General features: G+C 39.1%; 1 protein-coding gene across 8 annotated transcripts in view; it reads right to left on the reverse strand.

Moving 5' to 3' along the window:
- LOC105382555 (huntingtin-interacting protein 1) overlaps positions 1–25,018 on the reverse strand; it is a 44,665-nt gene that overhangs the window by 8,690 nt on the left and 10,957 nt on the right. For 2 of the 8 annotated variants that reach the window (XM_048622788.1, XM_048622787.1), the window contains exons 2-16: positions 19,426–19,511; positions 19,102–19,217; positions 15,601–15,711; positions 15,056–15,208; positions 13,738–13,895; positions 4,457–4,518; positions 4,081–4,258; positions 3,414–3,534; positions 2,970–3,077; positions 2,350–2,468; positions 1,858–1,954; positions 1,500–1,563; positions 1,309–1,418; positions 977–1,077; positions 246–654 (exon numbers count right to left, since the gene is read on the reverse strand). In XM_048622788.1, coding sequence (XP_048478745.1) covers positions 246–654; positions 977–1,077; positions 1,309–1,418; positions 1,500–1,563; positions 1,858–1,954; positions 2,350–2,468; positions 2,970–3,077; positions 3,414–3,534; positions 4,081–4,258; positions 4,457–4,518; positions 13,738–13,895; positions 15,056–15,208; positions 15,601–15,711; positions 19,102–19,140 — 1,830 coding nt within the window. In that variant the 5' untranslated portion in view covers positions 19,141–19,217; positions 19,426–19,511. Of the gene's footprint in view, positions 1–245; positions 655–976; positions 1,078–1,308; positions 1,419–1,499; positions 1,564–1,857; positions 1,955–2,349; positions 2,469–2,969; positions 3,078–3,413; positions 3,535–4,080; positions 4,259–4,456; positions 4,519–13,737; positions 13,896–14,303; positions 14,431–14,679; positions 14,749–15,055; positions 15,209–15,600; positions 15,712–19,101; positions 19,218–19,425; positions 19,512–25,018 lie in introns of those variants that run through there. The other 6 variants (XM_048622789.1, XM_048622790.1, XM_048622791.1 and 3 more) reach the window with 4 other exon arrangements.

The raw sequence follows: 25,018 nt of genomic DNA on the forward strand, positions 1-25,018 counted from the left end.
AGGTGAAAACCTCGTGCTAGCGAATTACAAAATTATACCACTCATGCAAGCAAAGGCATCTACTAAGTTTTTTTTACTTAAGAACTCTTTCGCATGCATTTTATTATTTATATGGTTAATACTCGTATTCATATCACACCAAATTTTGACATAATTGGTTATTGAGTTATCAACATGAATGTATTCTCTCGTGGCCCAATGGTCATGAATGATGATCACGACGGATACAAAGACATTAACATTACCTGCTTCTCCTGCTGAAACTGTTCTTTCAACACTTCTATCTGCTTCAGCGCTGCCTCCTTCTCTTCCACCGCTTTCGTGTACTCTTCTCCGCTCTTCTCTCTCAACCCTACCAATTCTTCTTTAACCCTACTCAATTCCGTCTCTCTATCTTCCTTTTCTTTTTTGATGTTCTCGAAATTCTCTTTAACGTCTTTCAGTTCTGATGTTATGTTGTTGATTTTCTCCTGTGCCTCTGTGGCCGCGGTCTTGTGTTCTATCTCCAGGGTCTCCATGGATGCTCGTAGTGTTTCTAGTTGAACGTCCTTTTGTCTCGACAGCTCTAGTTCGGCTCTCAGGCTGGTCAGTTCGTTCTTGTACGCTTGCACTTCTTCGCTGGATGACGCGCTTTGTTGGAGGAGCTCGACGTCTCTGTTGGTATCAATAATATAGGTTTAATTTTTACCTACCTATCTTGATAGACATAGGTCTATCAAGATAGGTAGGTAAAAATTTACTGCGAACATCTATATGTTAGAATTGTTTTAGTAATTAAACCAAAAGTCTGTCGATATACCGGTGTTGTAATACTGAACGTATATTTCGTATAATACATAGGTAATTAACTTTTAATATGTTATATTCACTACGAAGGGAATGGTAACTTCAGCGCCTCAATCCCTCACAAAACCTCCCCCACAAAAATCACCAATCAGTATAAATACGCTACACAACAAATAACTAAAGAACTCACTTGACTTTGTCGTTGAGTTGTTGTTGCAGCGCCATCTTGGCACTCTCGTGCTCGGCCGCCGCCGCGCGCAGCGACGCCGACAGCTTGTCCACTTCCGCTTTCTACAAACGAAACGAAACATTATGCTGTTTATAGTAATGACTAGAATTGTGAACTGCAGATGTTCATTTGGTCCTATTTTTATGTAAAGTGATTTTCCAAATCATAAAAACAAATAGCTATAATAGAACTTTTAATCACTAGCCATAAATAACGGGATAAGCTGCTCTCTTTTTCCCAAAAGCCCCAACGCAACAGAGCGCAATATAAAATTTTATTATACACAAACTAACCTGTCGAATTAAACTGATGTGTTCCTCTCTCAGCTGCGTGTAAGCTCCTTTTAACTTCTGGAATTTTTCGTCTGTCAGTTTTGCTTTTTCTTCTGTTTCCGTTAATTTCTCTGTAAGTAATAAATAAGGATTAGTAACTACCGAAATTAATACAACAATTTTACATAAAAATAGATAATATCTCAACGTACGTTTGATTTCGGGCGTCTGTGCGGATATAAGATCAGCTTTTTGTTTCTCCTGTTGTAGTTCAGTCTGCAAGGAAAAACAAGTTAGTTGGAATAGTTCGATACCACGATCTAGAACTTGCGTATGTTCGCTTCCCTGACACCTGACGGCATTCTTTGGTACCACTTCGCGGGATCCATCCTTATGACCGATTTACGGTTACAAATAAAATATGCCATAGAAAGTGCAGCATAACAAAACGTGACAAAAATGTTGCGTCACGCTAGCTCAGTTCGCGCGGCCTCGATGGCGAAGCACCTTCACTTTTGTCACGTCTTGTCGTGAGCATCTTGCGTGCCATGCTAGGCATGCAGGCCATACCTTAGTAGCGTGCAGTTGTCCCTCGAGCCGCGAGCAGTGGTCGCGCATGGCCGCCGCCGCCGCGTTGCGCTCCTGCATCAGCTGTTGCACCTCCGACCTGGCTCACAGATACAATGTCTTATAAATACTAGCTCACAGATACAATGTTAGGGCCTTATCATACTAGCGGGTTGCAAGCGTCCTTACGGTGGACCGGGGGCGTAGCGAATACGTTGCGGTCGCGCAACGAAGCTACAGCGGCAGCTTCGTTGCGCGACCGCAACGTTTTCGCTGCGCCCCCGTTCGAACCCGAACGGCGGGTTCGTTATCAACGTACATAATAACTATACAGCGATCCGCCATAAATACGTCGCTGTGATTGGACCACGCATTAAACGAGTTCGACATCGATAACGAACCCATGAAACGGTTCATCGCGTATATGTGTTTGTGCGAGAGTGTACATAATGGCGTCGACGCCCCTTATCTATTCTTGTATTGTGAAGGCGGTACCTCATTCTCCGGAGCTCGCCCTGCAGGTGGTCGATGAGGCGGTCGCGCTCCAGCACGGGGTCGGGTTGCGGGGAGGGGGGGGGCCGCTCGAACGTGTCCACTTGGTCGGGCGACGACATCTGAGGATCAGGTCAATATTTAAGGTTTTCAACATAAAACTACTATGCGATTGCTTGATGATGTTTTTTACGAATCAGTGATAGATAGATTTAGATTTTTCCCATGAATTCATCCCCATTTTCTCCCTTATGGGGGTGAAATCATCGAAATTGCCAATACACGTATATAATATTTTTCAATCCTCATCCTAAACCCAAAATTTGATACAAACTTTTATCCCCTATTTTACCCCTTTAGGGGTAGAGTTTCTGAAAATCCTTTCTTAGTGCTCACCTACACTACCTAAGGAACCTACGTGCCAAGTCTCAAGATTGTAGCTTGTGCTGCTTGGAGTGTGCGTTGATGCCCAATTAGTGACTTTCTTCTTTTATATCTATTATCTATATAAAAGTAACTCGTGTTAGTACGAACGTCTATAACTCGAGAACGGATGAAACGTTTATAGATAGATAAGAAATGGGATACAAGGTCACTAGCTGGTACGAACCAGCTCAACATACCTGGCTCATAGTATCAGACGTGTCGATGAGCGAGCCGATGGCGTCCTGCTCCTCGGGCGAGGGCTCCGGGATCGACACCACGGGAGCCACGTACGTGCCGAAGTCACTCTAAAAAAAAAAAAATAATTATATATCTTAATTTTCTACACTAATATGATAAAGAAGACAGATTTGTATTTGTGTGTGTATCTTTGTTACCAATAAATTCAAAAACAACTGAGTAACATAGAATATTTTTATCCCGGAGTTTCCACCGGAAAACTTTTCAAAGCGAAAGGAAGCTCAGACTGGCGAACTGAGTGCAAAGCAGCCTTTGTGATCCTTATACACGTATCGGACGCGTCCGATACGTGTATAAGGATATTTTTATCCCGGCGCACCATGGACAGTGACTGACGCTAATCTGACTGCCCAATCCTTTCACAAACCCTAGTCTAGACACACCTGCAGCAAGAAGTTGGGCGGGTTGGAGGGCAGGACGGGCAGCGACAGCAGGTTCCGGTAGTACTGCAGGCTCGACGCGTGCTTGTAGAACGAGCTCAGCTTCTTGAACTGTTGCCCGAATCTGAAAGAAGTATTTGATTAATATGTTCGAGGGAAGTTAATGTAAAAAGGCCGTCTCTGGCGGTAGTGACCTTAAGTAGTTTCTACATTCTAGGTACTGGGTCTTGGGAGATAGATTAGGGTCTAAAAATTGGAATGAGCATGAAAAGCGCATGTCAGCAGCAGTCGTCAAGCCTAGTCACAGGCCTTCGGGCAGCTTGAAAACATCAGTCGGGTTGCCCACTTACTTTAACTTCAATTTACCTCTCGCGATGTCCAGACAGCGTGTCGGCTGGTAGAGAAGCGTGCAATCGGAACAGTATCCTGACATTACAGTCGTATGCCTAGCTAGAGTCTTGCGGGCACAGAATGAGCTCAAGTCTGCTCTAGGATCAAAAATAAAAGCTTAAAGTTACCTCTCGCGATGTCCAGACAGCGTATCAGCTGGTAGAGAGGCGTGCAATCGGAACAGTATCCTGACATTACAGTCGTATGCCTAGCTAGAGTCTTGCGGGCACAGAATGAGCTCAAGTCTGCTCAAGGATCAACATCAGAAGGTTAAAGTTACCTCTCGCGATGTCCAGACAGCGTATCAGCGGGTAAAGAGGCGTGCAATCGGAACAGTATCCTGACATTACAGTCGTAGATCTGGCTGGAGTCCTGAGCGCATGGTATGAGAGCTGCCAGCCGGCACTGACCCGACGCCGTCATTGAGTTGGCGCGCGCGTTGCCCAGACTGTCGAATACTGCGTGCATGGAGTATGGTTGTTAACATTATCAGAGTTTGTATCGTCTTTACACTGTATAATAAACATCATTACTGTGTATAGGCTCAAATAGTGTCCGAGACTTTTAACTTTATGTTTGATTATGTACTCTAGTTATCCAATAAAGTTTTGTTAAGGTCACTTTGGGTATTATATGAGTTTATCTTTAGTACATACCTGCAGCTTGTAGGTTCAAAATGTCATCCATGTAGTCGAACAACTCCACGCATAGTTGGAAACTGCAGAAAAGAACATAGGTTAATAAACTAACAACATCTTTGTATTTTTTTTGTAATATTGGTACAATAAAGATTTAAATAATAATAATAAAATCAATGTGTTGTGTCAACTAAACTTCTCATCTCCCAAGCTGTTGGCAACCCTAAAATGTATAAATTATAAGTTATTTATGGCGTCACCTCGCAAGTGGTGGTGCAATTCACTGGAGAAAATGAGAACAAATGTAAGAAAACTTTTCAATCGCGCCAAAAATACGAAAAAAGAGGAAGATTGGAAAGCGTTTCAATTAGCAAGAAATAAATTAAAAAAAGAGACTAGAGCAAAAACTAGGGAATCCTGGAGGAATTTTTGCGGGTCAATTCAAAGTGAAACTAAAGCTGCGAGGGTAAAAAAATGCATGTCAAATGACTCTCAAAATCAGCTTAAAAAAACCAGATGGTACCTACACAAAAAACGAAACCGAAAGGAACAGCCTCCTGTTGCTCACGCACTTCCCTGGCTGTGAAATGCTAGCAGAAGAGTCGTGTGATCAAGATCAGCTGTCACCAATAATTAATTCTTCTAGTTACGCTGAATCTATTGCGGCCGCCGTAATAAATGAAGAAAAAGTAAGATGGGCTATCACCTCTTTCCTTCCCTTCAAATCGCCGGGAGCAGACGGTATAGTGCCGGCTCTCCTACAGTGGGAGGTAGATATTATCTCACCACGGATAGTAGGTATCTTCAGAGCCTGTATAGCCCTCGGGTATATACCTAAGGGATGGAGGGAGGTGAAAGTAGTATTTTTTCCTAAAGCGGGTAAAGATGACTACACCTCTCCGAAAGCCTATAGACCCATTAGTCTGTCATCATTTCTTCTAAAAACTTTAGAACGACTGTGTGACAGATATATACGTGACGGTGCACTTTCCGTGAAACCTGTCCATCCTAACCAACATGCATACCAACCGGGTAAGTCAACAGAGTCGGCCTTACACGCAGTGGTAAGCAAAATTGAAAATTCAATATTGTTACAACAATCCTGCCTTGCAGTTTTTATCGATATTGAAGGAGCTTTTGATAAAACTATGTTCAATAGCATAAGTAATAACCTTAAAAATCATGATGTAGACCCGGTCATCAGTGCCTGGATAACAAATATGCTTAAATCAAGAACAGTATCTTTTACTTCAACAAATGCAATAAGATGCAAAGTAGCAAAGGGATGTCCGCAGGGTGGAGTGTTATCTCCATTGCTGTGGGTTTTAGTTGTGAATGATCTACTTTGCGATCTAAATAAAAAAGGTTTTACAACAATAGCCTACGCCGATGACGTTACGATTCTCATTGGCGGTCTGTTTGTAAATACCTTATGTGAAAGGATGCAACTTGCACTGAACATCATAGAGGAATGGTGTCACATACATGAATTGTCAGTGAACCCAACCAAAACGGAAATGGTTCTATTTACCAAAAAGACTAAGATAGGTAATTTAAAGCTACCTAAACTTTTTAATACAACCTTAAAGTTAACAAATGAGGTAAAGTATCTCGGCATATGGCTAGACCACCGCCTAAGCTGGTCTAAACATGTGGAGAAAACCCTAAGTAAAGCAACAATATCCCTATACCAAACTAGGAAACTTGTTGGATCCAAATGGGGACTCAAGCCAAAGCTGTGTAAATGGTTGTACACAGCGGTGGTCAGACCTATAATAACATATGGAGCAGTGGTTTGGTGGCAAAGATCGAACTTCATTACTGTGAAAAACAAACTACGACAGTTTCAAAGGCTTGCATGCGTTTCAATCACCGGATGTATGAAGTCAACCCCAACAGCCGCCCTAGAAATAATTCTAGGACTTCCACCACTCGATATTATCATCAAGCAGGAAGCTAAAGCGGCGGCGATAAGGCTAAGTAACATGGGATTATGGTCAACGAATACTACTGCACAGGGACACAGTCGCATACTTGACATTGCCAAGTTGTCGGCTCCCGGGTCCACTGAATGCAGCGACACTACTATAAAGACGTTTATCTTCAACAGAAGCTACACTATCCAGCGAGATCAGTGTGGCACATCAGACGAAAACAATTACGACATCAATATCTACATTGATGGAGCCAAGAACAAGAAGGGCAGCGGTGGAGGTGTCTTCTGCCCGGAACTTAATTTACAATACTCTGTCAGCTTCGGGAACAAAGCTACTGTTTTTCAGGCAGAAGCTGCCAGCCTACTTGACGGAGCTACACAAATAAAAGACACAAAAAATTGCAATATCTGCTTCTACACAGACAGTATGGCTATTTTAGGTGCCTTAGGCAGAACTGTAACAAAATCTAAATTAATTTTAGAATGTCACAGAACACTGGAAAACCTAAGCATTTCAAATAATGTAACAGTACAGTGGATTAAAAGTCATAACGACAACATAGGAAATTGCGAGGCTGACCGACTAGCAAGAATGGGATCAAATACCCTACCAATAGGGCCAGAACCATTTATTAGTCTGTCATCAAAGGCAATAAGGCAATGTCTCACCGATAAAACACTATCTGAACACAATCAGGAGTGGAAAAATCGTGTAGATTGCAGACAAACTAAAGCGTTTATTGTATCACACAACCACAAACTTACACGCTACTTACTCAACCTGTCCCGTAGTAATATATCATTAATGGTAGGATTAATAACAGGACATTGTTGCGTGAATAAACACTTATATACCATAGGTAACTCAACTAGTCCCTTATGTAGGACATGTAAGGAAGTAGATGAGACGGTTGAAAAGCTTGTCCACCTACTACAGAAACAAGATTATCTATTCTTGGACCAACAGAGCGCCTACCTCAGCTATTACAACACCCAGGCCTGCTACTCCAGTTTACCCGGGAGCTAGGCTGGCTGAGCTGAAACCAAGGGGATATGTACAAAGGTTCCACTCGAGAGAGCCACGTACAGGAACTTCACCCCCTATGAGAATAGAATAGAATAGAATGGGTTGTCTTGTAAGGAGGTAGGTCGGAGGCGAGTTGAAAGACGAACGGTTGATGCTGAACTAAACGTATATTGTATAAAAGTATGAGAGAGTATACATATGTGTTAGTAAAGGTTACATGTAGGTATTATAATATAGTTGATATAGTCTTACTTACACACTACACCTCCCACGGAAGGGAAAAAAAAAAGAACTTTATATTATGTGTTCTTTTTTTTTTTTTATTACACATACATTTATGTTTATATTATATTGTAGTACACATGTTATGAATATTATTAATTAAAATCTTTAGACAAGTAATATCCCTGATTAAAATATAATTATTAACTTTTATATAGTTTAGTCCTATTCTTATGTACTATTGATATTTTACCATCCTTTATTAACTCTACATTGGGCGATAAATCTCTGATTACAGTATATGGTTCCGTCCATGGGCTATCAAATTTGCTACAATTTTCTTTCTTAATTACTACTAAATCATTTGGCTTATAAACTACAGACTTACTATTTTTATCGTATACATTTTTCCTTACAGTTTTACTAAATATAAGGTTATCACGAGCTTCTTTCTGTGAAACCTGAAGCCTATATTTTAGTTCTTTAGGGTAGTCGTCACAAGTATATAATGGATCTATTGTACCATTTGACAAATTACTAGGTAAAATACATTTTTTTCCATAAACAAGCTCAAAAGGTGTAAACTTTGTTTCTGTATGAACAGAAGTGTTGTACGAAAAACACCAGAACGGCAACCAATTACTCCACGACTCGGGGTGATTGTCAGTTTGTATTCTTAAATATGCTCCTAAATTTTTATGTGAGTTCTCCAAAGCGCCAATTGATTGGTGGTGATATGCTGTTGACTGTAGCTTAGTTATGTTTAAAAGTGTACATACCTCAGCCATCGTAGAAGAGAGGAATTCCGTTCCTCTGTCTGTTGCGATTTCTGTTGGTATTCCGTAAGATAATATGAAGCTGTTAACAAAAGCCTGTGCTACCTCAGAAGTACTTTTTGTCAAAAGTGGAACTGCCTGAACAAATTTTGATAATTCGCATTGCATAGTTAAAATGTATCTATACCCTTTATGATCCTGATCTAGCGGTCCTACTACATCTAAAAATATTTTTTCCATTGCGGTGTGCGCGGTAGTTGTGATTGTCATTGGTTCTTTAACGTAAGTGGAATGTTTTTGTCTCTGACACTTATCACAACGACTTACAAAGTTATTTATGTCGCGTTCTAATCCAGGCCAATAATAGTATTTCCTAATTTTATTAAACATCCGCCTTATACCTGCGTGCCCACTGGTTGGTAATAAGTGGAAGTCGTTCAAAATAACCCGCTGGTCGTCTTTATCGTCAATCCTTTGAATTCCTTGCAGAACGAATAATCGTGGACCATTCCACTCACTTGTTTTCTTTATTTCTTTAGCTAATGTTTCTATAAATATACTACTTTCTTTATTCTTTATACAATATATTGCTTGAACAGAACATTTTTTACAAAATTCCTCAAGTTCCTTCACAAATACGGCTCGCGTGAATTGTGAATGCGAACATGGGTTTATATAAATTACTTTCTTTGACGGTACATACATTAATATATTTTGATAACTTCTTTCCGTAATTAAATTGTCTTTTATTAATTTATTTAGTTTCTCTTCATTTATAAAACTCAATTCTACAGACTCCTTCGGTTTATTATTAATTCCTATTACTCTTGGTTGGTCTGTAGAAACAGTATAGTCCGAAGGGACGTAATGAGTAGTATTTTCGTCATTATTTATAGTAAGTTTTCTCACTTGTGCTCTAGTCATTACATTCATCACGCTTTCATTCATCTCTTTCAGCTCATTTGAAGTCAATCTTATACGGGATAGTGCATCTGCTGGTGCATTGTCCTTGCCTTTTACATATTCTACGGTGAAATTATATTCTTCCAACTGCAAACGAAATTTAGTTAGCCTACTGCTAGGGTCTTTCATACTAAACAAATAAACAAGTGGTTTATGATCCGTAATTACTTTAAAATGTTTGCCTAAAAGATATGGTCTAAAATACTTGATGGACCAAACTATCGCGAGCAATTCCTTTTCTATTGTCGGATAATTTGTTTCAGCTTTATTAAGTCCTCTGCTTGTGTACGCTACTGGCCTACCATTTTTGTTTGACAATACTCCAGCTATGGCATAGCCAGAAGCATCTGTTTGTAATTGAAACTCATTAGTGTCTGAAAAATCAGGGTACTGTAGTACAGGTGGAGACAATAGTGCGTTCCGAAGTTTCTCAAATGAATTTTGGCATTGAGTGTCCCATATAAAAGGTTGATCTTTTCGACATAATTTATTAAGAGGGTAGGCTATTTCTGCGAAATTTGATATGAATTTTCTGTAATAATTACTAAAAGCTACGAATCTTTTTACTTCGTCTAAATTTTTGGGAATGGGATATTCAGCCATAACTTTAATTTTACTAGGGTCTGGTAAAATTCCATCTGCAGTAATAACATGTCCAAGATATAAAATTTCTCTTTTTAGAAAATCGCATTTTTGTGGGTTTAATTTTAGGTTAACTTTTCTCAATCGACTAAATACATCAAATAATTTTTTATTATGGTCATCCAAACTTCGGCCAAAAACTATGAGGTCATCTAAATAGACAAAACATTTGTCAAATGCTAGGCCTGACATTGCAATATTTATCATGCGCGAAAATGCATTAGGGCTGGTTTTTAACCCCATTGGCATTCTTTTCATCTGATATTGCCCTGAACAAGTATTGGCATTATTTTCTTCATTTATTGAATTTACATTTGGTTTCGTGACTTGACACTGTGGCGTACAAAAAGCTGTATATTTCCTACTTTCTTCGGAGAGTTCCATCTGATAATACCCAGAAAATAAGTCTAGATGTGAGTAGTAAATTGCACCCGAAAGAGAGTCAAAAATTTCCGAGATGTTGGGTAAGGGGAATTTGTCATCTTTTATTCTTTCGTTAACTTTCCTATAATCAATAACTAGTCGCCATTTTATTTTACAATCACTAACATTTTTCTTCGGCACTAGTAATATCGGACTTGACCACTCACTTTGAGATGGTTCAATTATTCCGTCTTTTAACATTTCAGTGATTTGCCTGTTGATTTCAGCCTTATGGGCTTGGGGTAATCTATATGGTTTACTAAATGCCGGTTCTACGTTAGGTTTTAATTGAATTGATTGTTGACAAATATCCGTTGCGGTCAATTTATCCCCCGACAAATGAAATATGTCAGCAAATTTCGCACATATATTTTCTATAGCTCTCTGCTCTTCTTGGTTTAGATGTCCTAATTTAATTTGCGGCAGTAATTTTTTTACTCTATCTGCATTATTTCCACTGCTACCAAATTGAAATATGTAATAATCACTTAGCTTGTGTATTTCTGGCTCTAATGAATGTATAGATAGTTCTGTTTCCGTTGTATTTAAAACTTGAATGGGTATTTTTCCATTAGTTGGCCTAACTATTGAACCTGCTATATAAATTCCATCGCATATCTGTTGGGTACACACCATACAATCCTCAGACATACTTGTCTTGATAAAATAAACAGATTCCGATCGCGCTGGGATTAAATAATTATAATCATGAAAGTCATGACTAACTCTTAACACCGGCATAGTGATGTTTATGTTATCCGTTCCAATTAAGGTTAACGTATTGGTGTTGTAATCTAAAATTGATCTGTACTTCTCTAAAAAGTCGCTACCTAATATTCCTGCTGTGACACATGGTATGGTGTCAAATACGAAGAACTTATGTTGAAAACAATGTCCATTTATTTCTAGTTGAATAAAAACATATCCAATAGCCTGTATTGTGCCGCCGATACCATTTATGCAAGACCGTTCCTTAATAAACTCGATGTTATGTTCCAATAAATGTTTACATTTTATAGCCGATAATGACGCACCCGTATCAATTAGCCATGCATAATCTTTTCCATTTAGGGCGAGGTTCGTAAATAGGGTACTGCTACAAGAAAATATTACTTCATTATTCTCGAAAAAACTGAATTGTTTCCGATGATTGCTCACGCTGTTCCTCCGGTGTGTTATGAGAGTCGTCACTCATCATATTGACATGATTCCCATTGTCATAGTTCCATGGCCTGCCAAAATAATTAGAGTTATTACCTGGATAGCGCTGCTGGTAGTAGGCACCTCCCCGGTGCTGCTGGTAGCCCCCGCGGCCGCGCCCTGGGCCGCGCTGCTGGCCCGGGTGTCCGCGCGGCGGGCCCATGTACCCGCGCTGCGGCGGTTGCCCACGGTTGTACCCTCTCTGGTTTGTAAATACGCGTCCTCTGTAATTCCTAGAAGGTACGTTATTATTACTCATACCCATGATATCTCCAGAAGATCACACTTCTTCATCTTGAGCTGCTTGTATCGCATCCTGAAGTGAGCTGAAATTACGTGCAGCAATTATTGTGCTTAACCGTCGGTTCCTCAAACCGTCGGAAAATCGTTTAATTGCCATCTTTTCGTTCAACGGCCGTAATATGGCATAGTGATCTGAATTTCCGTCAGCTTGAGAAACCGTGAGATCCGCAAAAAGTTCTGTAATTTCCTTTCCGTATTCACTAACAGATAGTTCGTTTTGCCTAATATTCTGGAGTTTACACTGTATTGCCGTTGCTGATTTTTTCGGTAATAATAGACTTTTCATATCCAGTAACAAAGCTGACACACTTGTGTAATTTGACTCCATCTTAAGTTTAGCCGTTTGCGATAGTCGACTTTTAAGCACAAATTGTATCAAATTAGTTTTACATTCTTGTTTTGACAAAATAGTGTTGTAATAATCAATTCCATCAATCAATTGTTTCGTATTATTCTCCTGATCTGTCATTATGGGTAATAAGGTCAAAGCGGTTTTTAAATTAAAAGTCTCCATAATTGCAGTTTCACAACATAAACTCTTAACGTCCTCAAATAAAGACTCAAACTTCGTTGAAATATTTGTAATTAAACACAATTCCTCCTTACCTATCTAACCTAACTTGCACTCCTCGCTAAAATCGTCAATTAAAGTATTATATTCCGATAACAAAATATTGGCTTCCTCTAATTTTTTCGTTAAAATAGAACCATGCCTTCGCTTTGCCCCTATCTTTATTAAATATGTACGAATATCTTTTAGTTTATCATATACTCTGTTCAAGTTACATGCCATTAAATAAGATTTTCCAATACAAGTATCAATTAACTAACTGGTTACATATTATTAAGAATTAATAAGTATGATGAATAATTATGGGGGTGGGTAATACCTTCGTAATTAAATGTATAATAATTAACTTACATACGCAATCTGACAGTCCTTAAAAAAATCTTCCTGTTTAATCACTTCCAACTTTCAATCACTATATTGCCCATATTATTATGTTCACAATTATTATTTATTTTCGTAACACTGAACTTTAACACTCAAACCGCTTCTGCTTGGCCCAACCTCCTCGTCTGGAGCGCGTGAGCACGCGCGCGGCGCTCGATCTTCCCGTTGATGCAGTCGTTCACGTACTTTGCCAGAAAAAATGCTCCCAGAACTGCTAGCACGAACATCAGCCAGTACAAGTAATCGTTGGTCTTCGCAACGTGACCCATCAAATTTTCATTGTGCTGGATTATCTTGTTTGAATATCCTATTTGAGTGAGGATATCTTGACGATTTAGGTCCTCTACGGGAGGCCTCATTGTAGTTGCAGTGTTCCCCATTTATATAATTTACACAACACAATGTACGATAGTATACCACGAAGACACTATATTTTTAATGCTTCAACAATTTTTACTAGCCGACCTCATTAGGCCCGTCTCAAATGGCGAGGGTCGCCATGTAAGGAGGTAGGTCGGAGGCGAGTTGAAAGACGAACGGTTGATGCTGAACTAAACGTATATTGTATAAAAGTATGAGAGAGTATACATATGTGTTAGTAAAGGTTACATGTAGGTATTATAATATAGTTGATATAGTCTTACTTACACACTACAGTCTTTTTGGATAAGATTTTCTTTACCGTTTCTGAAACACGAGTAAAAATACACGGTCCAAATCAATCGTCACGTTTTTATAAACTTCTGCAAACTACAAACATCCCCCAAGGCCTAACTACAACATAATTACAATCCACATCCTCTTAACGGTCCTTCGAGCCGGACATCGACCAGCGACCTCATGCATACTCACTAGTTGTTAACATCATTCTCGGCGATGGCGTCCAGCTCCTCGGCCGTCAGACTGAGACTGGGCGGGAAGCGCGGGTTCCTCGCGTGGAACTGGATCTTGGTGACCAGCAGCTGGCAGTACAGGTGTACCAGGCGCCCGTAGCCTTCGCGAAGGTGGACCTGAGGGATTGTGAGCGTTATTAGTACGGGGAAAAAAAGCTAATAGATCCAAACGCTAGGCTAATTTCAGTAATTTTGTTGGTGAAAAATATGACAGCTGGTCTAGGGATTGTCACCGTGGTGGAAGGATTGTGGCCAGTGAGAATATCGCTGCCCGGAATTTTCCGAATATAAAGACAACTGATTCGTCACTCTGCTCCTTTCGTGTATCCATATTGCACAGATAGGTATACATAAAAGCAGTATCTTATGTAGGCGGTAGGCGATATCAAAGTCAATCAATATTTTGCGAAAAACGATGGAACTACTTACCGAATACCAAACCTTCGGACCTGATACGGCGCCATCTTTCTTATTTTCGCTTTCGTTTGAGGCAGAAAGGTTTCCTGAATAGCATAGCAAGCTTACCCACAGCTTCCCCAGATTCTCAATCATGCCGGTGTGTCTCCGCGAGTCGTCCAGACACGCGGGGTGCCCCTCGCGCAGCACCTTGTGCGTCACGTGGCAGAAATTCCACGACACGATGTCAAGAACCACGAGTCAAGCCGTGTGCCCCCGAGCTAATTACTATGGCATATGGTTCTTATCACCCAGGTGTAAAGCCACTCGGTTTGGTTGTAAATTCCATATGCCGGTAGGCGATAGCAAAGTCAATCAATATTTTGCGACAAACGATAAAACTACTTACCGAATACCGAACCTTCGGACCTGATACGGCGCCATCTTTCTTATTTTCGCTTTCTTTTGAGGCAGAAAGGTTTCCGGAATAGCATAGCTAGCTTACCCACAGCTTCCCCAGATTCTCTATCATGCCGGTGTGTCTCCGCGAGTCGTCCAGGCACGCGGGGTGCCCCTCGCGCAGCACCTTGTGCGTCACGTGGCAGAACTTCCACGACACGATGTCAAGAACCACGAGTCAAGCCGTGTGCCCCCGAGCTAATTACTATGGCATATGGTTCTTATCACCCAGGTGTAAAGCCACTCGGTTTGGTTGTAAATTCTATATGCCGGTAGGCGATAGCAAAGTCAATCAATATTTTGCGACAAACGATAAAACTACTTACCGAATACCGAACCTTCGGACCTGATACGGCGCCATCTTTCTTATTTTCGCTTTCTTTTGAGGCAGAAAGGTTTCCGGAATAGCATAGCTAGCTTACCCACAGCTTCCCCAGATTCTCTATCATGCCGGTGTGTCTCCGCGAGTCGTCCAGGCACGCGGGGTGCCCCTCGCGCAGCACCTTGTGCGTCACGTGGCAGAACTTCCACGCCACGATGCGGTTGTCTTGGAGCGGGAGACGGATCGCCACCATCTGCAGGGGTTATGAGCTTTAATGTCACTTTATACATCGTGCGTACGAGTGCGTTGCGATAGATATAAACACGTACATAGTGCACCTTTATTGTACACGGTTTCAAAGAATTAGCCAGTCAGATTTTCCGTGCAACTGCTTCCTTCTGTAAATCATTCTAGTATATGTGGTTCAAACATGGGTATGTTGTTCAATCAGGGGCGTATTTGGTTCAATCAGGGGAGTATTTGGTTCAAGCAGGGGGTATGTGGTTCAGACAGAGTTATGTGGTTCAAATTTAATAGAGGTATTTAGTTCAGACAAGGGTATGAGGTTCATACAGGCAGGGTATTTTAGTTTAGACAGGGGTACGTGGTGCAGACAGGGGTACATGGTCCAGCAGTGCCACTCACCCAGTAGGTGACGGCGCTCTGCTCCTGGAAGGTGCCGATGATGGTGCTGCGGACATGCTTCTCCTTCACCGGCGTCTCCACCGAGTTGATCGCCTTCTGGATCGCGAGCGTCTGTCGGAAGACACGAGCTTTCATTATTACAGAGGTTTCATACAGCAAATTTAGTGAAGGAAGTTTTGTAGCCGCTATACAAGGTGATGCAAAAGTGGTATAGTCAACCGATAGGGGGTTACTCAGGGCGTCATCCTAGATAAATTTTGTTCTACGACTTTAATTTGAAGTAATCTAAGAATCTATAGGGAAATAAATAAATAATAGCATTACAAGCATGTTTTGTAAATATTCTAGTTCTCATCACCACTATAAATTAATTTATAATGGCATGAGCAAGGCTCAGGTGATGTTTATGTAATAAATACGTAGTTTAGCGCTACGGTTGAGGTGTGGAAACATAGTTCACTCATTTAGGGTGAAGCTACTACTAATGACAAAACATTAAAATTGCTCACCCTTTTACTTGGTATCTAAATAAAAAATAACATATAAGTAGGTATTATTAAATTTAATAAAGTTTCATCGACCCTTCAATAGATTCATAATACTATTCTCTTATAGATAGGTATGCTATTACAATAGAAATAAAAATTAAAAATAAATAAACTAAACAGGAAACCAGTAAAGGTCCGAACACCACACACCGTATGTATGGGAGTACGGAAGTATGTGAGCATTCCACCAGCGCTGACTCATGGATAATGGCTGGGTCATTGCAGTCGCAATATTTATCCGCTTTAATTACTGCCTATTACACGTGACCCATTACTTAATAGGGGAATTCCTTTGCTACTATAAAATATACTACGAGTATAATAAACATTGCATGATGTTGGATAAAAACAATCGACGCAAAAAAACTTCATCATAAAAATTAAAACAGTCCCATTTTTTACTTAGATTGGGTTGTGTAAAAGTTTACTTATGATTATCCATTACTTTTCCTTTTATGTTAGCTACAACTTGTTGTGATGACTCTACAAAGATATCTACTAAGTTATCGCTGAAAGTTCTGTGATCAAGTAGATTTAAGTAGAAAACTTAATTCATTAAAGTTGAGATAACAACGTAGTTGAGGAGATACGCCCGACTTCACCCAACTTATAGTTTTGTTTACTCTCCATAGATTGAATCGATGAATAAGTCTTGCCTGGGAGTAGCTACATAGCTCACCGCGTTAGTAAGCTTAAGTGACAGTGGGCTGGTCACATCTGTCGAAGAACCGATGACCGATATGGGGTAAATATGTTCTGGAGTGGAAACTAGGCAAACGTAGTGTGGGACGCCCTCCGGCTAGATGGGGTGACTGCTATAGGCTAATGACGAGGAGTAGCTAATTGTGAGTTTTCTGTCAAAAAGGTTGGAGGGCAGGTGAAAAGTACCAACGCATGTATTCAATACTACTCAAGTATTTCGTAAGTTAAACATAATTTAAAATTACTTGTAGTTTATAGTAACCTTTTCCTTGAAAATAACAATATAAAATAATCAAAAAATGGCCCGAATCCAATGAAGCGACAAATTGAAATTGAAAAAAACATTGTAATGTTTTCTCAATTCAAAATGTTTACATTTATGTAGTTAGATTTTTCAGTTAGAATAACGGGAATGAAAAGTGACCACAATTCTGTGTATTAGAAACACAAAGATTGTTCTCATGATTTAGGTTGTTATATTGGTGTCACGCTGTGTGTTTTATTTGTGCGCTTTTTGATTGATCGTAACTTGTGCTGAGTCAGGTCGTTGTATAAGTATAAAGATCCTTTGTTTATGATCTCACTAAGATTTTGCACGCTGAGTAATGGAACGTTCGGTTGAAAATTCAAATATAATTGGCATCCAAGCACACTTGATATTTGGACTGCAATGTATACCAACTAAATTACCACTTCGGATGAATTAAATTGAAATAAACGCACATGCAGTGTAGGTAATATGCTTTGTTGCAAGGATTTATGGTAATGCGTGTGAGCACTGAGCAGCGGATATGCAAGGCCAGATGCGGTATGAAACAGTAACTTATATGTACATTTATTTTAACATCCGTAATCTGCGTATCAACCATTTAGTATTTCGATTTCTTTAGTGACCTCCCACAAATTTATACTTGCGTTGTCTGTACAGGTGTACACTAAGCGTGGTGTGAATCTCTATCCCAATCATCATCAGCCAATAATCATCCACTGCTGGACATAGGCCTCTCCCAAGGAGCGCCACAACACTCGGTCCTCGTCCTTCCTCATCCAACCACTACCGGCTCTACCCGCCTAAGGTCGTCGGTACAGCGGGCAGGAGGGCGTCCCACGCTGCGTTTGCCTGTTCCTGGTCTCCACTCGAGAACTCGTCTACCCAATATCAAGCCTCATTACCGGTAACAGTAACAACTGGAAAGAAAAGTACCTTTACGGCCAAAAGTCGGCGGCGGTTACTTGAATTCGTGAATAGTTTAATTATTGAAAAAATCACACGATTTCACGTGGCGTGCGCGTGTAATAATGACACTTTCATTATTAATGTGAGGAAAGGTTCATGGTACTAAATTGCCTTCGAGGCTTTGCTTGATTAAAGATAAAGAAACATTTATTTGACAAACCAACAACAAATACTGAAAATAATTCAATACAAAACCAATAATAGTCAGCAGAAATTATCATCATCATCATCTGCTAACACTCGTCCACAGCTGGCTTGTGCCTACGCGTCTGAGTTCGTCTGCAGAGGTTGTGGTGTTTCTTGGGAGAGGCCTATATCGATAGTTATACGGACGATTATTATCGGGTAATTATCAAATTCGACCTAGCACTCTCGGCAGACCTTTGCTTATTCATATTCTGCAGTAAGGCAGTATCTTTTAATTCAGTTTTGTCATCCATGAGGAAAACCCTAAAAACTGTCTTCAGGCAAAGAGTATTAACTCGACGGACTTTACATTTTGTGCTCGTTAAAAAGGCAGATACTATTATTTGGGGCAAATTTGTCACCGCATACCGAAATGAAATGTGAGGACATATTATCGAGTGCCGTGACTGTCGTAATTGTGGCGTGAGGAGAAAGTAACCAAGATCATGTTACGACATTTGGATTATTTACATTGATTATTAAAAAGGAACCTAAAAAGGTTTTTAGTTAATTAAAATTACATAGTCGATCCTCTCTGTTAAAGGTTTACCCATTGGTTGCTAATTGGTGTCGCTAGTGTAGGTACAGGAGTAAATAGTTATGCATTTGCATCCATTGCGCAAGACAAGCGGTAAGTAGGTATTAGAAGTTGTGAACTTTTTTTCGGTTATTAATTAGGTTTCTTTCAAATATCACAACATTAATTTCAATAATGAGAACAGTTCAGCAAGCCAATCTACCAAAAAACACCATAGATACGACTAGAAGGTATAAAATGTCGTATAATACACAGGTGGCGTACACAAAATAAGCAAAAAAAAAACTTACCAGCTGCTGGAACCTTTTCTCTGAGCTGGTGGTCGCCATAGCAACGAGTTAGTGCGGCGAACTGTCAGCGACATGCATTAGTGCGACCCAGTGCAAAGTGTGCCCGATAGATGGCGCTGAAAGAGACAGTGGCGCCACACAGTTTTAGTACTGTTAGTTGCGGGCGAAAATGGTACTAGAAATGAGAATTAAAATGCCGCATGCGATTTTAAATGATAGATACATAGGTAATTGTTTAGTTAAGCTACCTAACGGTAACAAATATTAATAACATTAAGAATACAGTTGTATTGAATGAGTACAGGTATGAGAAGATTAGTTTACCTGATATTTTATGAATTAAATAAAAGTGGAAGCAGCATGCAGAAGGATTATGTCTGAACCGTTGTGGAGTCTCAACTCGGAATTACCTGTAACAAAAAGAAACAACAGGTAAAAATTACTGTGCAGATTTTGTGCGAACGTCAGTTTTGCAGAATTTATGTCTGACTTTATAATGTTTTCCTACCGTAAAAAGTTATGTAAGTACTTACTGCCAGTTTCTATATCTCTATCTATCCATAACTGGTACTTAGTTACTTTCATACGATTTTGACATAATTAAAAGTAACAATCTGTCAAAATCGTATGAAAGAAACTACCAGTTATAGATAGATAGAGTTATAGAAACTGGCAGTTAATGAAAGAAATATGAATAAGAAAATTAACGAAATGATTAGAACACTGAGCGAGCGACCGTTGATTACTGCTACTGATTAGATGAACCGTACGGCTTCCTAGACGTACAAACTAGAGACAAGACCGAGGTAAGCTCCTTACGTGGGATTTATTTATATGGAGGGCACGAAAATCAGGCTACTAAGTATTAAACAATGTAGTAATATTATTTATCATTATGGCATTTGATGGATTTGTACATAACGTTACTGCTAAGCTCGACTTGTTGAAATGCCTGACTCAACGCTGTGTCAGGCATTTCAACAAACTTTAAATCTTATTCAATGCATATAAGTAATTTAGAGATTTATGAAAGTTGTTCAGAATTACGAGTTCTGTGAACTTCTTTGATCTTTATAAAGTCACAATGTATATTTTTGTATGCATTCACCTACTATACACTCCGCGCCGCCTACACTAAAATGCAAGTAGGTAAAAGGCGTCATAATCAAATTAATTTTAAACATAGCCCACGCGGGGAGCGGGTCAATGCAACGCTACTAAAGTGGGACTGGTTCGAAACTCATGGGATCAAATGTTTGAACCATCGAAGTAGATTTTTTTCTACTTCGATGGTTTGGACCTAAAGTTACCTGTGATGTTCTCCTGACTTTCTACTTATATTTCGTCTTGTAGGATTCGATGGCTTGTAAATCTTGTAATACGGAGAAGCACTAAAATTATGCACATGCATTTTGTATGTTCACTTTTTACATAAGCAACAAAAAACATAGTTTTCTTTTTTGATATTAAAAATTCTGTAAGCTTATGACTTTTTAAGATTATTATCTTTCCTTCTGGGTCCAGACCCACATTCAAGTTGGTAGCTGTTATTTCCGCGGCTATATCAGTCACTGCAGTGGGCAGAGCTGGTACCAGCACTCGGCACGCGGGCAGGATGCGCCGACAGACACGCCCCGCCCACTATCGCCGGCTACATCTAGCTACTCTACACTACCAACATACAAAATTACATACCTAACTATGTAAGTAAAAAAACTTATGACTAATTGTTTCGCCAAACTGGTGAACAGTTTGTTGGCGGTACGCTTGCTCTTATCAATAAATTAAAGTTTTAGAAAATGATTTATTATCTGCAATCATAGGCTATTGTTAGACCCACGCTGCCACCTCCGTGAGGTTAAGAATACGAACTTACTCTATAAGCATTCAGTATAAACTGACTTGTTTCACACCAGTTGCTGTTATTGGCTACATTGTAGTCGAGTAGGACTTAAGTTCAAGCGTAGATAGATTTACTCGAGTGAGAAACTAGGCCAAAGTGAGCGTTATTTGTATAAATAAATACATAATAATAATTTAAGTACTGAATTCAGGCATAAATTGATAATAAACGGTAGTTTTGAAGGACTTCCATAAACGATTTTCATAGACGGGAAGAAGAAGGCAGTATTTTTTGACCATACAGAAACATCTGACACTCTTACAACAATCACTTCCCATAAGTTTCTAACCACGAGCAGGCAGCGTCTAACTACAGGGGCACCCGCAGCAATAGCTCACGATTTCACAACCGGCCACGGCCATTGTACATTGTTCTGTGGGATTAGGTGAGCGTTTCCCATCCACCAAGCTGTCTCAAGTCTCTACCAATCTCCGCTATGGAGATATATCCGTTATTGCCGTAGCACTTGATAGGATTGATTTTTTTTATTCGGCGGGCGAGAGAATGATTCAAATATGGATTATTAATATGAACTTATGCCTTAGTAGTAACGAACTGATATTTTAATAAGTATCTCGTAATTATTTAATCTGTGCGTATATTAGGTCTCTTCCTTCTTAGTTGCACTTCGTGTATGTAGTATTATATGAGTTGAAGAGCTACCTAATTATGTCCATGGACACTTTATGTAGCAAGTAAGAGTTAACATACATGTATTAATATCGGTACAGTGATAATCTCATTAGATGCATTAAGTATGTAATCTGTATTAAGGCCAGAGACTCAGCGCCGAAGCTCAACTTCTTCCAGTCAAGCTTTGATGTGATTTTATTAATATTATGATGATAGTGGAGTTTACACAAAACAGTAACAAACAAGTACAGCATGTTTTATTCAAAGGTATTTGGGCCATGTTTAACGTGACCATACGTCCCGCTTTGGGCGGGACAGTCCCGCTTTCAAGCTGTGCGTCCCGCTGTCCCCCGCGAGGGCAAAAATGTCCCGCTTTCTTAAATAGACCAAACGATAATTTAAATAACCTACATTTTTTAACTTCATCCCATATTTCCTTTCTTTCTTTTAATCACTTGAGACAAATATTTATCTTCTTATCACTTACTCACATAGACTATAGGGAGTAATATGAGTCCGAGTTCCACCGAGACTCCGCGAGTAATTTCGTTCAGTGACGATCATTGACTCGCTCTTGCTCTATCGTGTATATAAATTTATCTCGCTCATCTACCAATTCCTAACAAAGAAGAAAAGCGTGAGAGTACATGTTTTCAAAAAAGTAATCTGTATTAACTTTTATGAATGTGAAAATAACATAAGATGCAGTATTGATAAGAATTAAATTAAACTACTCAAATTATTAAAAAAATCAAAGTATGATGTTTAAGAATTTTGTAGCGTCTGGTATGAGAACACCCAATTTGAGAATTTGAAACACGGAATATGTAAGTACCTAATTTACAAAATATTGCAATAACGATTTTTAAAATATCGATTTATAAAAATATGATAATTCGTGATTTTGACAATAATAAAATGAACGTTTCAAAAACTTTAGAACCAAAATCAAAGATAGGTGCGACGACGAGCAAAGCGAGGAGGAGCGTGTCCGGTGCACATAGATATCGAAAAACAAAGCGGAGCGTTTCAAATATAGAGTAAAAATATTGTTAAATAGAAAACTATTTGTAGTATTTGTTGTTAAATTACACAACAAAGCAAAACAATTGCTCGGATTTTTACGGTGTTTAATCTTAAAACCTTAGGACCTAAACCTAAAGATAGGTGCGACGACGAGCAAAGCGAGGAGGAGCGTTTAGGTGCACATAGATGTTGAAAAACAAAACGGAGCGCAGCGAAGCAAAAAAAATGTTAAATTGTTAACTAAGTCTTATTCGGGTATTTGTGTTCTCAGAATATTAAAACTTCGGGATTAGTTATTTAATCGATTCGATATAATAAAAAATCGTACATTTAAAACATCGAAATTATAACATCCGAAAAATTTACTTTGGTCATTTTAATAAATCTTTTGTTCGTTTATCAAATTTTTCGTAATTTTCGTTATTTGTAAACTTTACTAGAACTATGAAATTCATAATAAAAAAATCGTTATTTTCATATTCGTAAAAAAGTAATTCGGATTTATGTAGTGTACCCGTCTGGTATTTTTATAAAAACAAAGTAAGTAGGTATTTAGGTATCCTAAATATACCAAATTTAGATAAATATAAAAAAAAATGTCATTTAGCATTCATGCATCTCTCTCACATTTCACTCTTTCATCGTAGGGATTGCACGTTCAATTGATGCACTGAGCAAACTGAGCGAAAAGATAAGAAGATAATATATGTATCTTTGAGGGATATGAAATTCCGCAGGTGTCCCGCTTTGACAAAAAAAATAAATGGTCACGTTAGCCATGTTCCATAAACACTACAAAACAGTAAGTGCAGTATTTTGTGCTTTGCATATAGGTATGTATATGAACTGCTGAAGTGAGTAAAGAAATACCCTACTTCGAAATCAGTACTTTAGTAACCTATACTTTGTAATAAGGATGTTTTACCCACAAAGCAAATACATAGTAGAGCTGCCATATATCGTTTTCTATATAGGATAAGATGAAGCCACTAATCGGGGTTGAAGGCTGAGGTGCGCGGGGGTGCGGGATGCGAACTCCATCTTAGTTCAAGTAGATGAACTTTTATGTAGAGCTCAGGTTAACGCCATCTAAGTTCAAGTAGAAAAAGAAGCCTCTGTGGTTATACATTGCGTAGCTCATATGATATCTGAAGGCCAAAGAAGAATAAATGACGCAATGTATTTCAAATTTATTTGTCATTGCGAACTGGTAGACAGGGACGGACTAAGGCATAATATAAAATTGGGGGGCTAAATGGTCAGAATTATATACAGTATGAGGAAAGGGAAACATGATTTTTTTTTTAATATGTTTATTAAATAGTTACCTACTTAACAGTTACCTTTTTATTATTTATATATTAAAACTTATTGTTAATTAAATAGACAGTACTCACTATCGTTATTACTCAATAGTTTTACTCGAAGTCGAGTAAAAATCTACGTATGGACCGCAAAACTCAGCTCTAAAAACAGCTCGAAGGCTCGCGCCGCTCGATGGAATTAAATGAAAGTAATTTTCGTCGAACCTACTCGAAGCCGCTCGAAATATGTGTATGTGAATACTAAATGACGCGCCCCACTCGATAAATCAAAGCTGAATGGGTGGACGAAAGTCCATGCCATGGGTTATATTATACTCGACAGTTTAGCTCGATCGAGTAATACCGTATGTGAGTAAGTACGGACCAAAACACCAGATGGCGATCGGGATTGAAGAGCTCAACGTGCCTTCCAAAGCACGGAATCGTTTTCATTTCGGATATTCAAGTGATTAAAATCAGGTATAATATTAATCACCTGTAAAAAGAACAGTCTTATTAAAATGGTGTCGCTTTGTGACTCTGTTGTGTTTGGAAGTAACAATATGCCTGAATCTAATATTTATATATTTCTCTATAATTGCTTTGGAGAGGTGTGTGATATGATTAAATAAAGGTGGCTGTTCTTGGATATGTGCATTTAGTGAATGGAGCCAATCCTCATTTATGGCTGATAATCACGACGCACCCACACACTCTCATGTCGCCGCCATTGTTGTGCCTCAGTGTTTAGTTAGCGAGATTCCTTCCGCCTTTTTATCAACATCGATGGTTTTGATAATAAATTTAAGTTAGCTTTTCTTGTGATGGAATGTAAGGGGTAAGCGCCTTCTCTTATTTTTTTCAAACCTTTTTTTCGTGTTTAGTAGGTATGTCCTCCGCATTAAAATGTAGAGAATATACTTTGCTGTATTTTGTTGGACTCAGCCTGTGGATTAGTTTAATTCATTGCTGCTTCAATGCAGTGTCAGGAAATCTAAAAAAAACTACGTCTTTAATTCATAAATAAACATGACGCCCCCTATTTATTTTT

Source organism: Plutella xylostella, chromosome 8 (genome assembly GCF_932276165.1).
Source record: "Plutella xylostella chromosome 8, ilPluXylo3.1, whole genome shotgun sequence".
Taxonomy (NCBI): Eukaryota; Metazoa; Arthropoda; class Insecta; order Lepidoptera; family Plutellidae; genus Plutella; species Plutella xylostella.